This window comes from Lepidochelys olivacea, assembly GCF_965140295.1.
Source record: "Lepidochelys olivacea isolate rLepOli2 genome assembly, chromosome: 2".
NCBI classification, from domain to species: domain Eukaryota; kingdom Metazoa; phylum Chordata; order Testudines; family Cheloniidae; genus Lepidochelys; species Lepidochelys olivacea.
Genome location: NC_140412.1, coordinates 172,293,254 through 172,309,956, shown reverse-complemented (window position 1 = coordinate 172,309,956; position 16,703 = coordinate 172,293,254). Strand labels below are relative to the sequence as shown.

Sequence of the window (16,703 nt, the reverse complement as noted above, 5' to 3'; positions counted from 1 at the left end):
ATGGGTTCCATCTATGACCCCACCACAGTTAGGGAATCCCATTGCAGCAAAGCCTTCCACTATGACCTGCACATTTCCCAGGGTCACTACCCTTGATATCAGCAGATCTTTGATTGCTTTGGCTACTTGCATCACAGCAAGCCCCACAGTAGATTTTCCCACTCCAAATTGCTTCCCGACTGACTGGTAGCTGTCTGGCATTGCAAGCTTCCACAGGGCTATTGCCACTCTCTTCTCTACTGTGAGGGCTGCTCTCATCTTGGTATTCATGAGCTTCAGGGCAGGGGAAAGCAAGTCACAAAGTTCCATGAAAGTGCCCTTACGCATGCGAAAGTTTCGCAGCCACTGGGAATCGTCCCAGACCTGCAACGCTATGTGGTCCCACCAGTCTGTGCTTGTTTCCCAGACCCAGAATTGGCGTTCCATGGCATCAACCTGCCCCATTAGCACCATGATGCCCACATTGCCAGGGCCCGTGCTTTGAGAGAAGTCTGTGTCCATGTCCTCATCACTCTCATCACTGTGCTGACGTCGTCTACTCGCTCAGTTTCGCTTTGCCAGGTTCTGGTGCTGCATATACTGAATGATAATGCGCGTGGTGTTTAATGTGCTCATAATTGCCAAAGTGATCTGAGTGGGCTCCATGCTTGCAGTGGTATGGCGTCTGCATGGAAAAAAGGCGCGGAACGATTGTCTGCCATTACTCTGACAGAGGGAGGGGCAACTGATGACATGGCTTACAGGGTTGGTTTACAGGGAATTAAAATCAACAAAGGGGATGGCTTTACATCAAGGAGAAACAAAAACAACTGTTACACAGAATGGCCCCCTCAAGGATTGAACTCAAAACCATGGGTTTAGGAGGCCAATGCTCAAGCCACTGAGCTATCCCTCTCCCCGCTATTCCAGGCAGGACTGAATCTCCATTAAACTTTTCAAAGTGCTCCTGACAGACCTCATGGAAACGATTTTCGGTTGTTGATTTCATGGAGGGAGAGAGGGATGGGGGAGCAAATGAATACAAAACAAATCTGGTCTATTTCTTGTTTTGATCCACTCCATCTATCTTTTACATCTTCGGCTGGCAGCAGACAGTGCAGTAGGATTGCTGGCCATCCTCATCTTCTGGCTGCTCGGCAGAAGATGGTGCAATAGGACTACTAGCCATCCTCATCTCCTGGCTGCTCACCAGAAGACGGTGCAATAGGACTGTTGGCAGGACTAAAGAGAATGACATGGTCGAATCACTCCTATTTATGTCCCTGTGCCCATGTCTGCTCAGGCGCTCCTGACCGACCTCACCGAGGCGGCCAAGAGCACCTAGGAAATGATGACAATGGTTATCAGGCCTATTGCACCATCTGCTGCCAGAAGGCAATGAGCTGCTACTGTGTAGCAATGCAGTACCACGTCTGCCAGCACCCAGGAGACGTATGGTGACGGTGAGCAGAGCGGGCTCCATGCTTGCCATGGTATGGCGTCTGCACAGGTTACCCAGGAAAAAAAGGCGCGAAATGATTTTCTGCCATTGCTTTCAGAGAGGGAGAGAGGGATGGGGGGCCTGATGGCATGTACCCAGAACCACCCGCAACAATGTTTTTTGCCCCACTAGGCAATGGGATCTCAACCCAGAATTCCAATGGGCGGCGGAGACTGCGGGAACTGTGGGATAGCTACCCACAGTGCAACGCTCCGCAAGTCAACGCTAGCCTCGGTACTGTGAAAGCACTCCGCCGAGTTAATGCACTTAGAGTATTTTGTGTGGGGACACACACAATCGACTATATAAAAACAATTTCTAAAAAGACTTCTATAAATTCGACCTAATTTCGTAGTGTAGACATACCCTTAGCCTCAGCAATCTTTCTTTGATAACTGAAGGTGGTGAAAGAAGTAGGATAGGAACTACAGTGCTTTTGCTGTTTTAAAGTGCTTAGAAAGCAATGCAGTGCTGTGAGAAAATGTAACGCTACCATCTTGGCTGAGACACTTGGGACTGAACAAGGAACCTCCAGAGGTAAAAAGATGAGCTGTTATAACCTGAGCTAAAGAACCATATCTCCAGCTGTCACTGTAAGAAACACCTATCATCTATGCCGTGGTATGGTGTAACACACACCAGTGGTCACACAAATGTACTTTTCATTCTCAGTGAAGATATTCCTTTTTGTAATTAAGTTCAGCCCCATCTTAGCTGAAGTCAGTCTGTTTACCTGACTCTAAGCTATATGCATTCTGTTACAGATGGATCCATGATCAAAGTCCCAACAACTGCAGACTCCAATACCCATGCCATTCTCATTTAGTAATGTTCCTATCTGACAGAGCATCTAAGACTATAATACAGGGTTGTTTTTTTTAATTGAAAAAGCACCTGGACTTGGTGGTAAAACATCCTTAGTAACAGGCCCAGATTGTTAACATTTGCTGCTGTTATAGCAAATGTTAACTGAAATAATTTGTAGGTGAAAGAGAGATGAAAAATCCAAACTAGTGGCAACCTTAAAGAAGCTCCTGGTTAAGTAGCAGTAAAGAGTTTTTCCACAGAGGAAAGCAGGACTGCAGGTTCTCTGAAATCATAGACAATGCATCTCTCTGGAGCACGGTGGCAAGTTCTTCCTAGCACTGACAGGAGCCCATTCCTGAAATGTAACTCAATAATAAAGAGAAAGCAAAGGTTTTCTCCCCTTCCTGTGATGTAAACTGTGTCCAAATAATAGTTCTCCTTTTTCTGGCTGCAGAAGGAAAAAGGCACAAGTGTGAAAGTCTTCCACTTCCTGATCTACAGATCAGATCCAAATAGAAATCCTCTTTTCTGCGGTGTAAGTAGGACAACACAGTCTCTTCTCAGGACTGTGACTTCTGACTTTCCTCCAACAACTGGCCAGCCCTTTCCTTGGGCTTCTTTCATACAAATAAACTGGGTCCTGTTACACAAGTCCTACCTGCGTCCACTTGCCAGTCGCATAGGGCTCTCTCTGTCTGATTCCATGCCCCTGCAGAACTGTTGGCCTTGGCTCTTACTGGGTAGCCCCAGCCAAACTGCCTTCTAGGCTTCCTGGGACCTTGACAGCTAGTAAACCCCTCTCTTCAGTCAGAGACTTGTCTAATGCTCTGAAGGCCTTGGCATTTCAAACTCCTGAGATTCTGCAGGGTGGAAGTGCTCTCATACATAATAGCCTATTTACAGATCACAGTCCTAAACAGTACCAGCCCAAAGGTGTTTTAGAACTAGCCAAAAGTGTAAGCCCAGGTTAACTATTTCCTTTTCTGCATGGCTATGTGCTTATAACACCAGTGCCAACTAATGCTAGCCAATCCCTCTAAGCCAGTCCCAGGAAGAGAAGAGTCTTCTACCCCACCCTAGATCTGCTTCTACCCAGTCTTTTATTGGTGACAATTTATTTTAAAGTCCTTTGTAGATGAGATGTGCAAACATTCCTGGTATTAAAAATATTATTTTATAGCTACAGCAAAACAGTTAGTTTAATGTGTTAAAGCTTGCCAAATGCTTTTCTAATCTATACTCTGACCCAAAACAAATCTGTGTGGTCAATCACTCCATTTTGTCTTCACTAATAAGGCTTAGAAATACTATACGATTATAAATGCAACAGGATAGTTCCCTCGATGCTGGGCTCCTAAAAATGATGCAATATATGGTAATGTGGCTCAGCTGGCTACCTCTAGCCCAGAAAGACATACATGAGTTCAGATCCCACACCAGGATTTAGGCTCACATTCAGTGATGTTACTGCACTTAGTTATTATTTATTACTTTTTGTATTTAATTATTCCAACGATTCTACACAAGTGGGTGGGGAAGGGAGTGCATTGCACTATTTAGAGTTGTTGTATTTCCAGATGTGGCTTTACTGTCCATCTCTAGCAGCAGCTGGAAACTGCAGCTCTCATGGTACTTTTCCAAGACACGAATCCAAGTGTCATGGACAAAATTCTTCCTCTCAGTAAAAAAAAGTTTCTAATTCTTTGGGTTTTGTGAATTAATATGAGCATAGTCACTGCTGTCTTTGTCTGCCAGTCACTGTAGTTCTAATCTATTCCTTAATAAAATAGTTTGACATATCTAGAGTTTTAAAGGCTTGACATATAAAAACATTTTCTATTTTAACTGTAATATGTATTGCATTATAAATAAACTAAGAAGGATTTTTTTTTGGATACAGCATAGGACTTTTAGCCAGAACACCTGGATTCTATTCCTGGTTCTAGCACAGACTTTTTATGTGACCTGAGGCAATTCATAATGCTCTAAATTCAGTTGTAGTGTAAGTGGTTCCCAATTCCCATTGACTTCAATGGGAACTACAACATGTTACACCAGATCTGAATTTGGTCCTAAATTTCTTTGTGCCCATTTTCCTCATTTACAAAATGGAATAAATAACAACCTGAAGTGGTTGTATGCGATGTTAAATTCATCAATGTCTGTAAAGTCCTCTGAGGTGCTTGAGTAGAAGGGGTGATACCTTGTAAGTGCAAAGAGTTGTGCAGAAAATAATTCCCCATTCATGTTCCTACTATCTTCAATGTCTTGGGATTTAAAGTACTATCTGACTTGTTCTAGGTGCACGTCAAAAAGTGATCGTCTGCAATGAATCGCTCATGTTAGAAAAGTTGCCCAGATGTGGAAAATCCTTTGAAGAGATGATGAAGAAAGTGGACTCTAAAAAATGGTGCAACCTAACGGAATTTATCACGTAAGTTTCATGCTTTTGTCTTTATTATTTATCACTTAAGGGTGTCAACCTTTCAAAAAGTCAATTTCATCAAGTGTCAGGAACATCTCTATAACTACCAAGGATGTGGTGATTCCCCACTAGAATCAATTTGGACACCAGTTTGTTTATCTTGTTGGATTCAAACTCACAAATCTGGGGCCAAATCCTGCAAAATTTGATGGGAGTATGGAGGCAAAACTTGTACTGAAGTCAAAAGAAAATATTAATGACACTTTGAAGTTAATTGGAGTTCTGCCTGAGTAAAAACTGCTGGATTTGGCTCTTTTTTATTGCAGCAACAAAGAAGTATGAAGAGTGGCCACATAAACTGGCAGCTCCATTACCATTCTCATCTGCTTCAATCCACCTCACACCACTCCTTCTGGTTATCTGAGATTTATATTCAGCACTTAATGGATACATTATCTAGTACCTGCTGAAAGTAGATGTACCACATCTTTAATATTTATAAATGACTTATGTTCCAGATAAAGTTTCTAACACTGAAACCCATGTACTTGATTCTTTATTGCATAGGGCTAAACTGTGGCTACCCTGCCCCAGGAGCAGCCTAGGAAACTGACTGACTGGACACAGATATACAATCTACCTTATAGTTTCTCCCTGTTCATGGGGTGTGTGTGTGTATGGAAACGTAGCCCTCACCAGCTATGTGGTGAGGGTTGTGAGTGTGCGAAGATGGCTTAAAGCAACACAAAGGTAAAATGAGGCACAGTCTCTCACTTGAAGAGCACCTACTCTAAAATATATTAATAGAGGTTAATCAATAGGCTGCTTGTTGTTGATATTCATTTAACATACGTCAACTGTCTCACTGTATCTATAGTGAATCCAGAGTTCAACACATTTAAGGCAAATGTTCTCTAAATCCATAGTTTTCTCATTAAGTTACTAATGCAAGGTGTATTTTCAAATACAGCTACTCCATTCTCTTTATTGACAGCAATATTTCATGCTGTCATTTGTTTGTGTAGCCTCTGCCCCAAGGTGGGGCTCAAGCCTTCTTCCTGGTGCCTGCTGCTGGGTGTGGCTTCTCCCCTGTTGGGTCCTGGGTTTGTTTTCCTATGCCTGGTGTCTCCACCCAGTGTGACCTGTCACTGTGCCTGAGACACAGGGGGTGATGTCCTTTGGAAGGAGGTGTGTTTGTGTAATGTTGAACATGGTCCAGTTTTGGGCCCCACACTACAAGAAGGATGTGGAAAAATTGGAAAGAGTCCAGCGGAGGGCAACAGAAATGATTAGGGGTCTGGAACACATGACTTATGAGGAGAGGCTGAGGGAACTGGGATTGTTTAGTCTGCGGAAGAGAAGAATGAGGGGGGATTTGATAGCTGCTTTCAACTACATGAAAGGGGGTTCCAAAGAGGATGGCTCTAGGCTGTTCTCAGTGGTAGCAGATGACAGAACAAGGAGTGATGATCTCAAGTTGCAGTTGGGGAGGTTTAGGCTGTATATTAGGAAAAACTTTTTCACTAGGAGGGTGGTGAAACACTGGAATGCATTACCTAGGGAGGTGGTTGAATCTCCTTCCTTAGAAGTTTTTAAGGTCAGTCTTGACAAAGCCCTGGCTGGGATGATTTAGTTGGGGATTGATCCTGCTTTGAGCAGGGGGTTGGACTAGATGACCTCCTGAGGTCCCTTCCAACCCTGATATTCTATGATTCTATGGTTTTCAGAAGGGCTGGCTATCCACAAAGCCAGTTGAAATGGATGGGAGCTGTCGGGGTTCAGCACCTCTGAAAATCAGATTCAGGTGAACTAGTTCCAGCAAAGTAAGAATTAAACAGGAATGAACATTTTCCCCCAGGTCTGAGACCAGTTTAAATTTCCCCATACTCTGGCTTTCTGGCCACTTATGGCAGCATATTCTTTTCTCAAATGGTCTCTGATTCACTCCCCCGCCCTATGACAAGTCATCTGTGGGGCTTGGAGAGACCAGCATGGTTCTTTCCCCTGACTCTCTGGTTACCAGTAGATAAGCTATCTGATGAAATGCAGCTTCTCTTCTGTGCCCTACTGCAGCAGCTTGCCAAGTGACACTTTGGGGCTTCCCGGGTATTTGTATCCTGACCCACACTGAAACCTCAAAGCGAGTTAAAATGTCACGTGATCTGGCAGCCAGGGGCGGCTCTACCAATTTTGCCACCCCAAGCACTTGCCGCTGAATCGCCGCCGCGGGACATGGATTGCCGCCCCATTCCCAGTGCCGCCCTAAGCACCTGCTTGGAAAGCTGGTGCCTGAAGCTGGCCCTGCTGGCAGCATATTAATCACCTAGATACCATCTTCTGTTAGTCCTTGCCTTTGCACGCACAGGGTCATTCTAAAGATCACTTTTTAAAATACATACATTCCTTCAACTCTTAGGGCATGGGTGAAATCACTGGGGGAGGGGGGCGGGAGGGGTAAGAGGGAACATGCCTCTCCCACTCAACTTCTTATGCTTTTGTTTATGTCCCAGAAGCGTGTAAAATTAATGCATTCCACTGCTGGCTCCAACCAGTTTTTTCTAATGTAGTTGCTCTCCTGTCCTAAGACCAAATCCATATAGTTGGACTGGGCACTGGGGACATGTGTGGGAAGTGGATGGAGCAGGAGGAGGAATCGACTTGCTCCAGCTGTGGAATGACTGCAAAAGGGCTCCATGGAGCCTACTCCCATCTAGTACCTGGAGTAGCCTGTACAGCCCTATGTGATCCCTTTTCAGCAGCAAGAGGAATCAACAAAGCAGCAGAGCTTCTGGCGCCCACTCCTCCCCTCTATGTATGTCCTACCCACACTTTCTCCTAGGGTGAAGTAGGGCATCACTCTAAACTGGGCTATATGGTATGCAAGGGGGATGCACACCCCCTGTACCATTCACTTAGTCCAGAACTGCCTCCTCCTTTCCCCTCAGTGCATCAGAATCTCTCACTGGTTTTGCTATTGTGGGACCTTGGTAGTGATGGAGGCGAGGGCTGGGTTTCTCATTTAATGAAGAAACTTGTTTCTCTAACCCCAGAGGCCCATACGTGTTGTATTTGGAGGGCTGCATTTGATACATGTTAGCAGTGTGACCAGCATTGCCAACTGGATGTCCAATTATCCCTAAACTATGTTGACACTTGAAAATGATGGATCTGTATAGCTTTCTTCTCTAGGACTAGGCAGTAGACATGCTTGCATGGAGGAGCTGAGAGCCTGGTGAGTTTTGATGACTTGTTGTTTGACTTCCCTACGCTCTCTCCACCCCCTTCCAACCCTCAGCTTTTTATACTATGAGTATAAAACTAAATGCTGTGTGCCCGGGCTAAAAATAAGCTTTCATTCTGTGACAACTGCACAGTTGGATGGCTGCGCTATATTTTCTGCTCATCTGAAAGATTTAAAAATAGGAAAAAGGAAAAGAAAAATAAAGGAATAAGCATTCCACTGAGTTGGCATTTATTCTGAAAAATGTTGAGGATGTGAAACTCTTTAAGTGCTCTTTTGCCTGAGGAAGCCAAACCTGTGGAAGCTGTGAAATAGCAAGTCTTTTCAGTGGAGAGGCAGAGGGCAATAAGTTGCTTGTAAGGCAATAGAAGAAACTGTGATTTTAATTTAGTTGTCCTTCCCCCATTAAATAGGCAGGAAGAAAAGTATCTTAAATACACAGAGGAATCCTTGTCTCCTTCCAAGGCAAGTTCGGGAGAATGTACCTTTATGGTGTAACCTTGGGTATGTCCTTGAGATTCAGATTCTGTCATATGGACAAGTGTTGAAAAGATATGATACTGGGCAGTCTGACACACTGGAGATCTTGGTCTTTTCTTGTTCCCATCACTATAATGGGAAGTTAGCTTAGTTTGCCGCTATCACAGTATGGGTATCATTGTTATGGATTAGTGTGTTTTGCAACTTTGAGCATAAAACTTCAAGTTCTGGAGGTTAAGCATTGCCATTAATATAGCTAATGCACTTTTGCAAGGAAGTATCTGTTTTGATTTATATCTTAATTGCACAATTTCTAATTAAGGTCTCTTCTGAACTGAGATATTGCAGAGATGTTTAGCACTTTGCAGTAATACCCATTTTATCATAAGGGTATACTGGCATACTACAAAAAGCAACAAATTAAGGGTGAATTCATGCACTTGACGGATCTATTTCCTTCTCTAACATTTTCCTCTCTGTACATGGGTAGCAATCTCATTGACACCCCCATGGGAGAAATGTACGTATGCAAAAAACATAGTGTTGGAATCAAGATTCTGACATATTTTTGTAAAAAGGAATTTAAAATAAGCTGTGGAACAATAATTTAACATTTTAACTCAGACAGGTCATTTTTTCATCTTTAAAGAGACACTGTCATTCTGCCCCTCCCCCCAAGGGTATGATCTGCATTATAACTATGTTATGATCCGCTGGGGAAAATAAACTACTTTGAATCAGATTCTGATAACCTCATGTTGACTAATATCTTAAATTAATGGGACTACTTGCAGAACTAAACACTATTCAACATGAGTAAAGGGATCAGAATCTGGCACTGTTTATGTAAGATCAACAGGCGTCCTTTGCTGACTTTGCTAGAGCTGTTAAAATATTTCTGAGAGAGATTTTAGAAGGCACCAGGGAGACTCAGGCTTCCAATTCTCATTAACTTTCAGTAGGCAGTGGGTGTTTAATTGCCATAGAAAACCTCTTCTCCTATCACATCATATATCTTTCCAATATCAGATCAATTATGTTTGTGTACAAAGATTAATTTTGTCTGACAAGCCACCCTTGCTGAACAGCTATATTCATTTTATGTGAATATACAACACAGTGGGAGAAAAGTATCAATCTTTTCCAATGTAAAATGATACAATATGCAGGGAGGAATTATACTGTAAAAAAACTTTCTAAGAAAGAATTTCAAATATGAGCAACAGAAAGACAAAGGGGAAAAACTCTTTAAAAACGTATTGGATGGATAAAATATTTATTGGCAATTTCTGGTGAAGACTGCATGCTCTCCTTAAAGCAAATTCAGTGTCAGCTTTAGCAATTTAACCTGTAGTCAGAGGAATTACACGATCCTTTGACCTCACTTCATAGGGTATGAAAAAAACACCATGAGCTATAAATTAAATGTTGTCCCCTCTCTAGCTCATCAGACAGAAAAGCCTTGGATAATGAGAAAGTTATGATAGTCAATTTTTTATTTGGAGTGAAGATACATAGGATAAACTTGTGAAGAAATGTCATTTTTGGTGATGGTCTCTTTTAGCTCAAATGTTTTGCTGCTAAGCCTGCAATATATAGTGAAGCCTGATTTCAGATCTCCTCTCTAATGGTAAAAATGAGTCATGGCACAGCAATCAATGGCATGAAACTAATGTAAATCGAATGTCAGAGGAGACTCTTTTTTTGTAGGCATGTTGAAAAGGGTAGAGCAATTGCTGTATTGCACATTCCATAACAACAAACCTTTGCTGGTAAGAATGGCCCTGAGCTTGCAAAATTTGGATCCCTATCAAAAGTTTGAGGGTGTTTGTATCTGGGGTTCTGATTGTGGCCCACCTTTGTTGGCTTGTGAAGTAATTTTGTGTCTTCATGGTACATAGTTATGCACAGTGTTGTGACAAGGTGACATAGCAATTATTACATTTACTGTTTGTCCAAAATGTCTCAAAGCAGATTAGAGTGGCTTTAATTTGCTTTATCTTAATTATGATCCTAAGTCTTCTGTTAACCTCTAATATTTGGCTGCTTCACTTACAGTAAGCTTTACTTTTAACCTCCAATCTGACTTTGTCTTAGAAAGAAAGAAAAATATTATTGTCAACTGGCTTTAAATATACAACTTGATTGACAGATGCTTCGAAGACTGAGACAGATTTGACCAAAAATAGCAGAATGGTTTTATCATAAAAAACACACCTTGACAAGTTTAATAATCAGTTTGTTTTCCTATGTATCCTTGTAGATATGGTAACTGTCACTTATATAACCTTTTAACTCCTAGCAGATAACCAGCTAGTCTGAACTCTTCTGTTGATCTCCTTTGAAACTGAGCAATAACAACTGTATAGCATTGCAATACATAGAGTAACAGTTTAACACAAAGCTGGGGTTTGTAGCACCATCTACTGATTGAAGTATTAGCCGTACTAATCATCACAACTTGCACTGCTAGAAAAAATCTCTTCACTGATGGATTGTGTTATGGTGACCACAAGTCCCTTAGAACACTCAATGCTCAATGCTCCTAACCTAAAATAGAACTAGATATTCAATTTGTGGAGGGCATTTGACATATTATGAATATGATATTTATATTGTATTTTTCCTATTTAGATTTTGTACTAATTTATATTTGATGTACAAAATCAATTGTAAATGTACATGTGATGAGTCTGTAAATATGTATATGCATATACATCTGTGTATGTACACATAAATTTTTCTGGTGGTAGGAATGTATTCTACATATTCTAGAATACCCATTGGTATTAACAGGGTAATATTTGACTTAAAATATATTTGTATTTAGAGACATTTAGACTACATTAGATAATATAGGTGGGGGGAGGGCAAGATGGAACTGAAGCCATCAGGGATCTGAGCATGTCCACCTGGGCTTGTTTTAAGTCTGTTAATTATTTTTGTTTTCTGTTATAAATATACTTTGGAAGACACATGATATTTAACTATAGATATTTTTATATAGCTGACACTCTTAGAGTCTCAATTGAAGGCATAAATTCATTAAAAACTAACCAGTACCTATATATATATATATAAATATAGACCATATTCTAGAGATGTGGTTTTACAGCATCAACAGGGAAATATGTATCTTTAGTATAAGGTTATATATCTTAATATAATTTTTAAAACTTTGCCATGAATTATCAAAGCCCTGGTCTACACTACGAGTTTAGGGTCGAATTTAGCGGCGTTAGGTCAATTTAACCCTGCACCCACACGATCAAGCCTGTTTTGTTGACTTAAAGGGCTCTTAAAATCGATTTCTGTACTCCTCCACAGCGAGGGGGTTAGTGCTAAATTCTACCTCGCTGGGTCGAATTTGGGGTAGTGTGGATGCAATTTGACGGGATTGGCCTCTGGGAGCTATCCCAGAGTGCTCCATTGTGACCGCTCTGGACAGCATTCTCAACTCAGATGCACTGGCCAGGTAGACAGGAAAAGCGCTGGGAACTTCTGAATTTCATTTCCTGTTTGGCCAGCGTGGCGAGCTGATCAGCATAGGTGAACATGGAGTCCCAGAATCGCAAAAGAGCTCCAGCATGGACTGAATGGGAGGTATTGGATCTGATTGCTGTATGGGGAGAAGAATCCATGCAGGCAGAACTCTGTTCCAAAAGACGAAATGCCAATATATTTGCCAAAATCTCCAAGGGCATGATGGACAGAGGCTACAACAGGGACACACAGCAGTGCCATGTGAAAGTTAAGGAGCTGAGGCAAACCTACCAAAATACAAAGGATGCAAACGGTCGCTCTGGGTCGGAGCCCCAGACATGCTGCTTCTTTGATGAGCTGAATGCAATTCTAGGGGGGGGCCCTACTACTACCCCATCCCTGTCCGTGGACACCTGCAAGCGGGGAGTCTCACGCAACAGGGATGAGGATTTTGTGGATGAGGAAGATGATGAGGAGGAGGAGGTTAAGGATAGTGCACAGCAGGCAAGTGGAGAATCCCTTCTTCCTGACAGCCAGGAACTTTCATCACTCTGGAGCCAATACCCTCCCAACCCTCCCAAGGCGGGCTCCCAGACCATGAAGCTGGAGAAGGCACCTTTGGTGAGTGTACCTTTGTAAATATAATACAGGGTTTAAAAGCAAGTGTGTTAAATGATTAATTTGCCCTGAAGACTTGGGAGGCATTTGCGGCCAGTATAGCTACTGGAAAAGACTGTTAACGTTTCTGGGGATGGAGTGGAAATCCTCCAGGGACATCTCCATGAAGCTCTCCTGGAGGTACTCTAAAAGTCTTTGCCACGCGGTGTGGGGAGGCCCGTTCATGCTGAGCTGTTCGCGTTTGGCTGAGGGGGATCTTCCCTGATACTAACCAGGCGGTGGTGGTGGGGGAAGCACATGTGCTATGTAATGTGAATCGCTTGATTCAGCACGAAATAGTCTTCCCTTTGTTCTCTAAAATGTATCTTTTAAAATACTACTCTCCCTTTTTTCCTCCCACAGCTGCAAACGTTTCTACGCTCCCCCATCATCTTCGTCCCAGAGGCTAGCGCAGATTAGAAGGCAAAAAAAGGGCACTCACAATGACATATTCTCAGAGCTCATGCAGTACTCCCGCACTGAAAGAGCTCAGCAGAATGCATGGAGGCAAACAATGGCAGAGTCCAGGAAAGCGTTAAATGAATGCAATGAGAGGAGGGAGGAGCACGCTGAGAGGAGGCAGGATGCAATGCTGAGCCGAATGGGGGAGCAAACTGACTTGCTCAGGTGTCTGGTGTAGCTGCAGAAAAGGCAGGAGGAGCACAGACTGCTGATGCAGCCCCTGTATAACTGCCTGCCCTCCTTCCCAAGTTCCATATCCTCCTCACCCAGACACCCAAGAATGCAGGATTGGGAGGCTACAGGCACCCAGCCACTCCACCCTAGAGGATTGCCCAAGCAACAGAAGGCTGGCATTCAATAAGTTTTGAAATGTAGTGTGGCCTTGTCCTTCCCTCCTCCCCTCATCCACCACCCCACCCAATGCTTCCCTCCACACCCACCCCTCCTGGGCTACCTTGCGATTTCCCCCCTATTTGTGTGATGAATTAATAAAGAATGAATGATTTTGAAACAATAATGACTTTATTGCCTCTGAAAGCGGTGATCGAAGGTGGGAGGTCAGTTGGCTTACAGGGAAGTAGAATCAACCAAGGGGGCAGGTTTTCATCAAGGAGAAACAAACAGAACTTTCACACCGTAGCCTGGCCAGTCATGAAACTGGTTTCAAAGCTTCTCTGATGCGGAGCACGCCCTTCTGTGCTCTTCTAACCACGCTGGGTAACCAGCAGCCAGGCGATTTGCCTCAACCTCCCTCCCCGCCATAAACATCTCCCCCTTACTCTCACAGATATTGTGGAGCACACAGCAAGCAGTAATAACAATGGGAATATTGGTTTCGCTGAGGTCTAACCGAGTCAGTAAACTGTGCCAGTGCACTTTAAAACGTCCAAATGCACATTCTACCACCATTCTGCACTTGCTCAGCCTATAGTTAAACTGCTCCTTACTACTGTCTAGGGTGCCTGTGTATGGCTTCAGGAACCAGGGCATTAAGGGATAGGCTGGGTCCCCAAGGGTAACTATAGATATTTCAACATCCCCAATGGTAATTTTCTGATCTGGGAAGTAAGTTCCCTCCTGCAGCTGTTCAAACAGACCAGATCTCCTGAAGATGCGAGCGTCATGCACCTTTCCTGGCCATCCCACGTTGTTGTTGGTGAAATATCCCTTGTGATCCACTAGTGCTTGCAGCACCATTGAAAAGTACCCCTTGTGGTTTATGTACTGGCTGCCAAGGTGGTCTGGTCCCAAGATAGGGACATGTGTTCCGTCTATCACCCCACCGCAGCTAGGGAACCCCATTGCAGCAAAGCCATCCACTATGACCTGCACATTTCCCAGAGTCGCTACCCTTGATAGCAGCAGCTCAGTGATTGTGTTGGCTACTTGGATCACAGCAGCCCCCACAGTAGATTTACCCACTCCAAATTGATTCCCGACTGACTGGCAGCTGTCTGGCATTGCAAGCTTTCAGAGAGCTATTGCCAGTTGCTCCTCAACTGTGAGGACTCTTCTCATCTTGGTATTCTTGCACTTCAGGGCAGGGGAAAGCAAGTCAAAGTTCTATGAAAGTGCTCTTACGCATGCAAAAGTTTCGCAGCCACTGGGAATTGTCCCAGACCTGCAACACTATGCGGTTCCACCAGTCTGTGCTTGTTTCCCGGACCCAGAATCGGCATTCCACAGCATGAACCTACCCCATTAGCACCATGATGTCCAAATTGCCAGGGCCCGTGCTTTGAGAGAAGTCTGTGTCCATGTCCTCATCACTATCATGATTGCGCTGTTGTCGCCTCCTCGCCTGCTTTTGCAGGTTCTGCACATACTACAGGATAATGCGTGAGGTGTTTACAATGCTCACAACAGCAGTGGTGAGCTGAGCGGGCTCCATGTTTGCCGTGGTATGGTGTCTGCAGGACAGCAGGAGAGGAGAGTTGCAGTGGAAATGGTGGATGACGACAGTTAGCTGTCAGCAGTTAGCTGACAGCAGTATGGCGTCTGCATGAAAAAAAGGCGCAAAACGATTGTCTGCTGTTGCTTTCACAGAGGGAGGGGCAACTGATGATATGTACCCAAAACCACCTCTGAGAATGTTTTTGTCCCATCAGGCATTGGGAGCTCAACCCAGAATTCCAATGGGCAGCGGGGACTGCGGGAACTGTGAGATAGGTACCCACAGTGCAACGCTCCTGATGTCGATGCTAGCCACGGTACTGTGGACTCACTCTGCCGACTTAATGTGCTTAGTGGGGACACACACAATCGACTGTATAAAGTCGCTTCCTAAAAATCGACTTCTATAAATTCGACCTAATGTCGTAGTGTAGACATACCCTAAGAGTATGCTCCTGGAATGTGAGGGGACTTAACCTTCCAAAAGAATTAAAATCCTGAGATACCTCAATTAAAAAAATTATCTAGTAGCTTTATTGCAGAAAACTGATCTAGGAGAAATAGATACCCACAGAATCTAGAAGAGGTGTGTAGGTGTTGAGTATCATTTATCATTAAATTCTAAGAGCAGAGGTATATCCGTCTCAATTCATAAAATCATAACTTTTCAATGTATACAGTTTTGGTCTGAAGCTGAAGGAAGCTATGTTCTTCTTGAAGATGGTTTCAACTTAAAAAAGTTAATTTGAGGAAGCATTAACAATCCAAGTGGAGGTAATACTAAATTTTTCAAAGACACTACAGACATTCTTTCTAACAAAAAAGACATTCCTGTAATAATGGGAGGCAACTGGAATACTACACTAGAAAGACATCTGGACTATCCAATTATATGAGACCCACCTCTCAAAGCAAAATAGGCCAATCATCACTATTAATGAATAAACTTGATTTAAAAAGTATCTGGAGACTGAGACACCCCAAGGAGCATGACTATACATATTTCTCTGCAGTACATTCATCTTAATCCAGAATTGACTTTTTTCTTGTGTCTGCAGAACTGATTCCAGCATGCCTAGAAGCAGCTATTGATAATATATTAATTTCAGATCATGCTCCAATTGTACTTATCATCAATGCTGGTTACATATCATTAAAATGTTCTTGGTGAAAGCTGTTACAAAATGATGCAAAGTTTTGTTCCATAGTTCATTCGGTCACCTCTAATTTCGTACAAGAAAATAAGCACTCAGTTACCTCAGATACCCTCCTTTGGGAAACTCTGAAAGCTAGTGTAAGGGGTGAATGCATAAAGTATACCTCCCAAAAGAAGAGACAGACTCAAGTTATTAGACTCTTAGGACAATGAAATAGATCAGTTGCAGAGAAAGCCTAAGACTGAACCAAATAATGAAAACCTACGTTCTGTAATCAACGCCAAATATAAATATAATGAATGCTTTTCCAGCCATGTCGAATTTGCACTCAATGGGGGTCAAACAAAGATATTATGCATGGGGAGATAACACAGGTAAACTACTTGCAGAAGACTTAAGATTGAATTAGCCAACAACAATATTTCTTCCTTAGTGAAAGAAGATGGGAGTACCATCCTTGAACCAACAAATATCAATTTAAATAATCAATTTAAGCATTTATATCAAACTTTATATAAATTAGACAATCAGTGTGACTCTGATAAATTTGATCATTTCATTGAAGGCCTACTTTTTAATACCTTCACTTCAGAACAAGTGTTGTTTAGGGACAAAGCT

General features: G+C 42.9%; 2 protein-coding genes across 5 annotated transcripts in view; both read left to right on the top strand.

The window, feature by feature from the left end:
* The window catches only part of RAMP3 (receptor activity modifying protein 3), a 143,913-nt gene that overhangs the window by 76,056 nt on the left and 51,154 nt on the right, over positions 1-16,703 (top strand). For all 4 annotated transcript variants that reach the window (XM_084618755.1, XM_084618753.1, XM_084618754.1 and 1 more), the window contains one exon: positions 4,589-4,721. In XM_084618755.1, the coding sequence (XP_084474881.1) occupies positions 4,589-4,721 (133 nt within the window). The remainder of the gene's footprint in view (positions 1-4,588; positions 4,722-16,703) is intronic.
* LOC311515567 (myb/SANT-like DNA-binding domain-containing protein 7) lies at positions 5,326-13,552 on the top strand. The gene is made up of 3 exons (XM_084618751.1): positions 5,326-5,462; positions 11,961-12,537; positions 12,937-13,552. The coding sequence occupies exons 2-3, from the start codon at positions 11,989-11,991 to the stop codon at positions 12,991-12,993; spliced, it is 606 nt and encodes a 201-aa protein (XP_084474877.1). The 5' UTR covers positions 5,326-5,462; positions 11,961-11,988; the 3' UTR covers positions 12,994-13,552.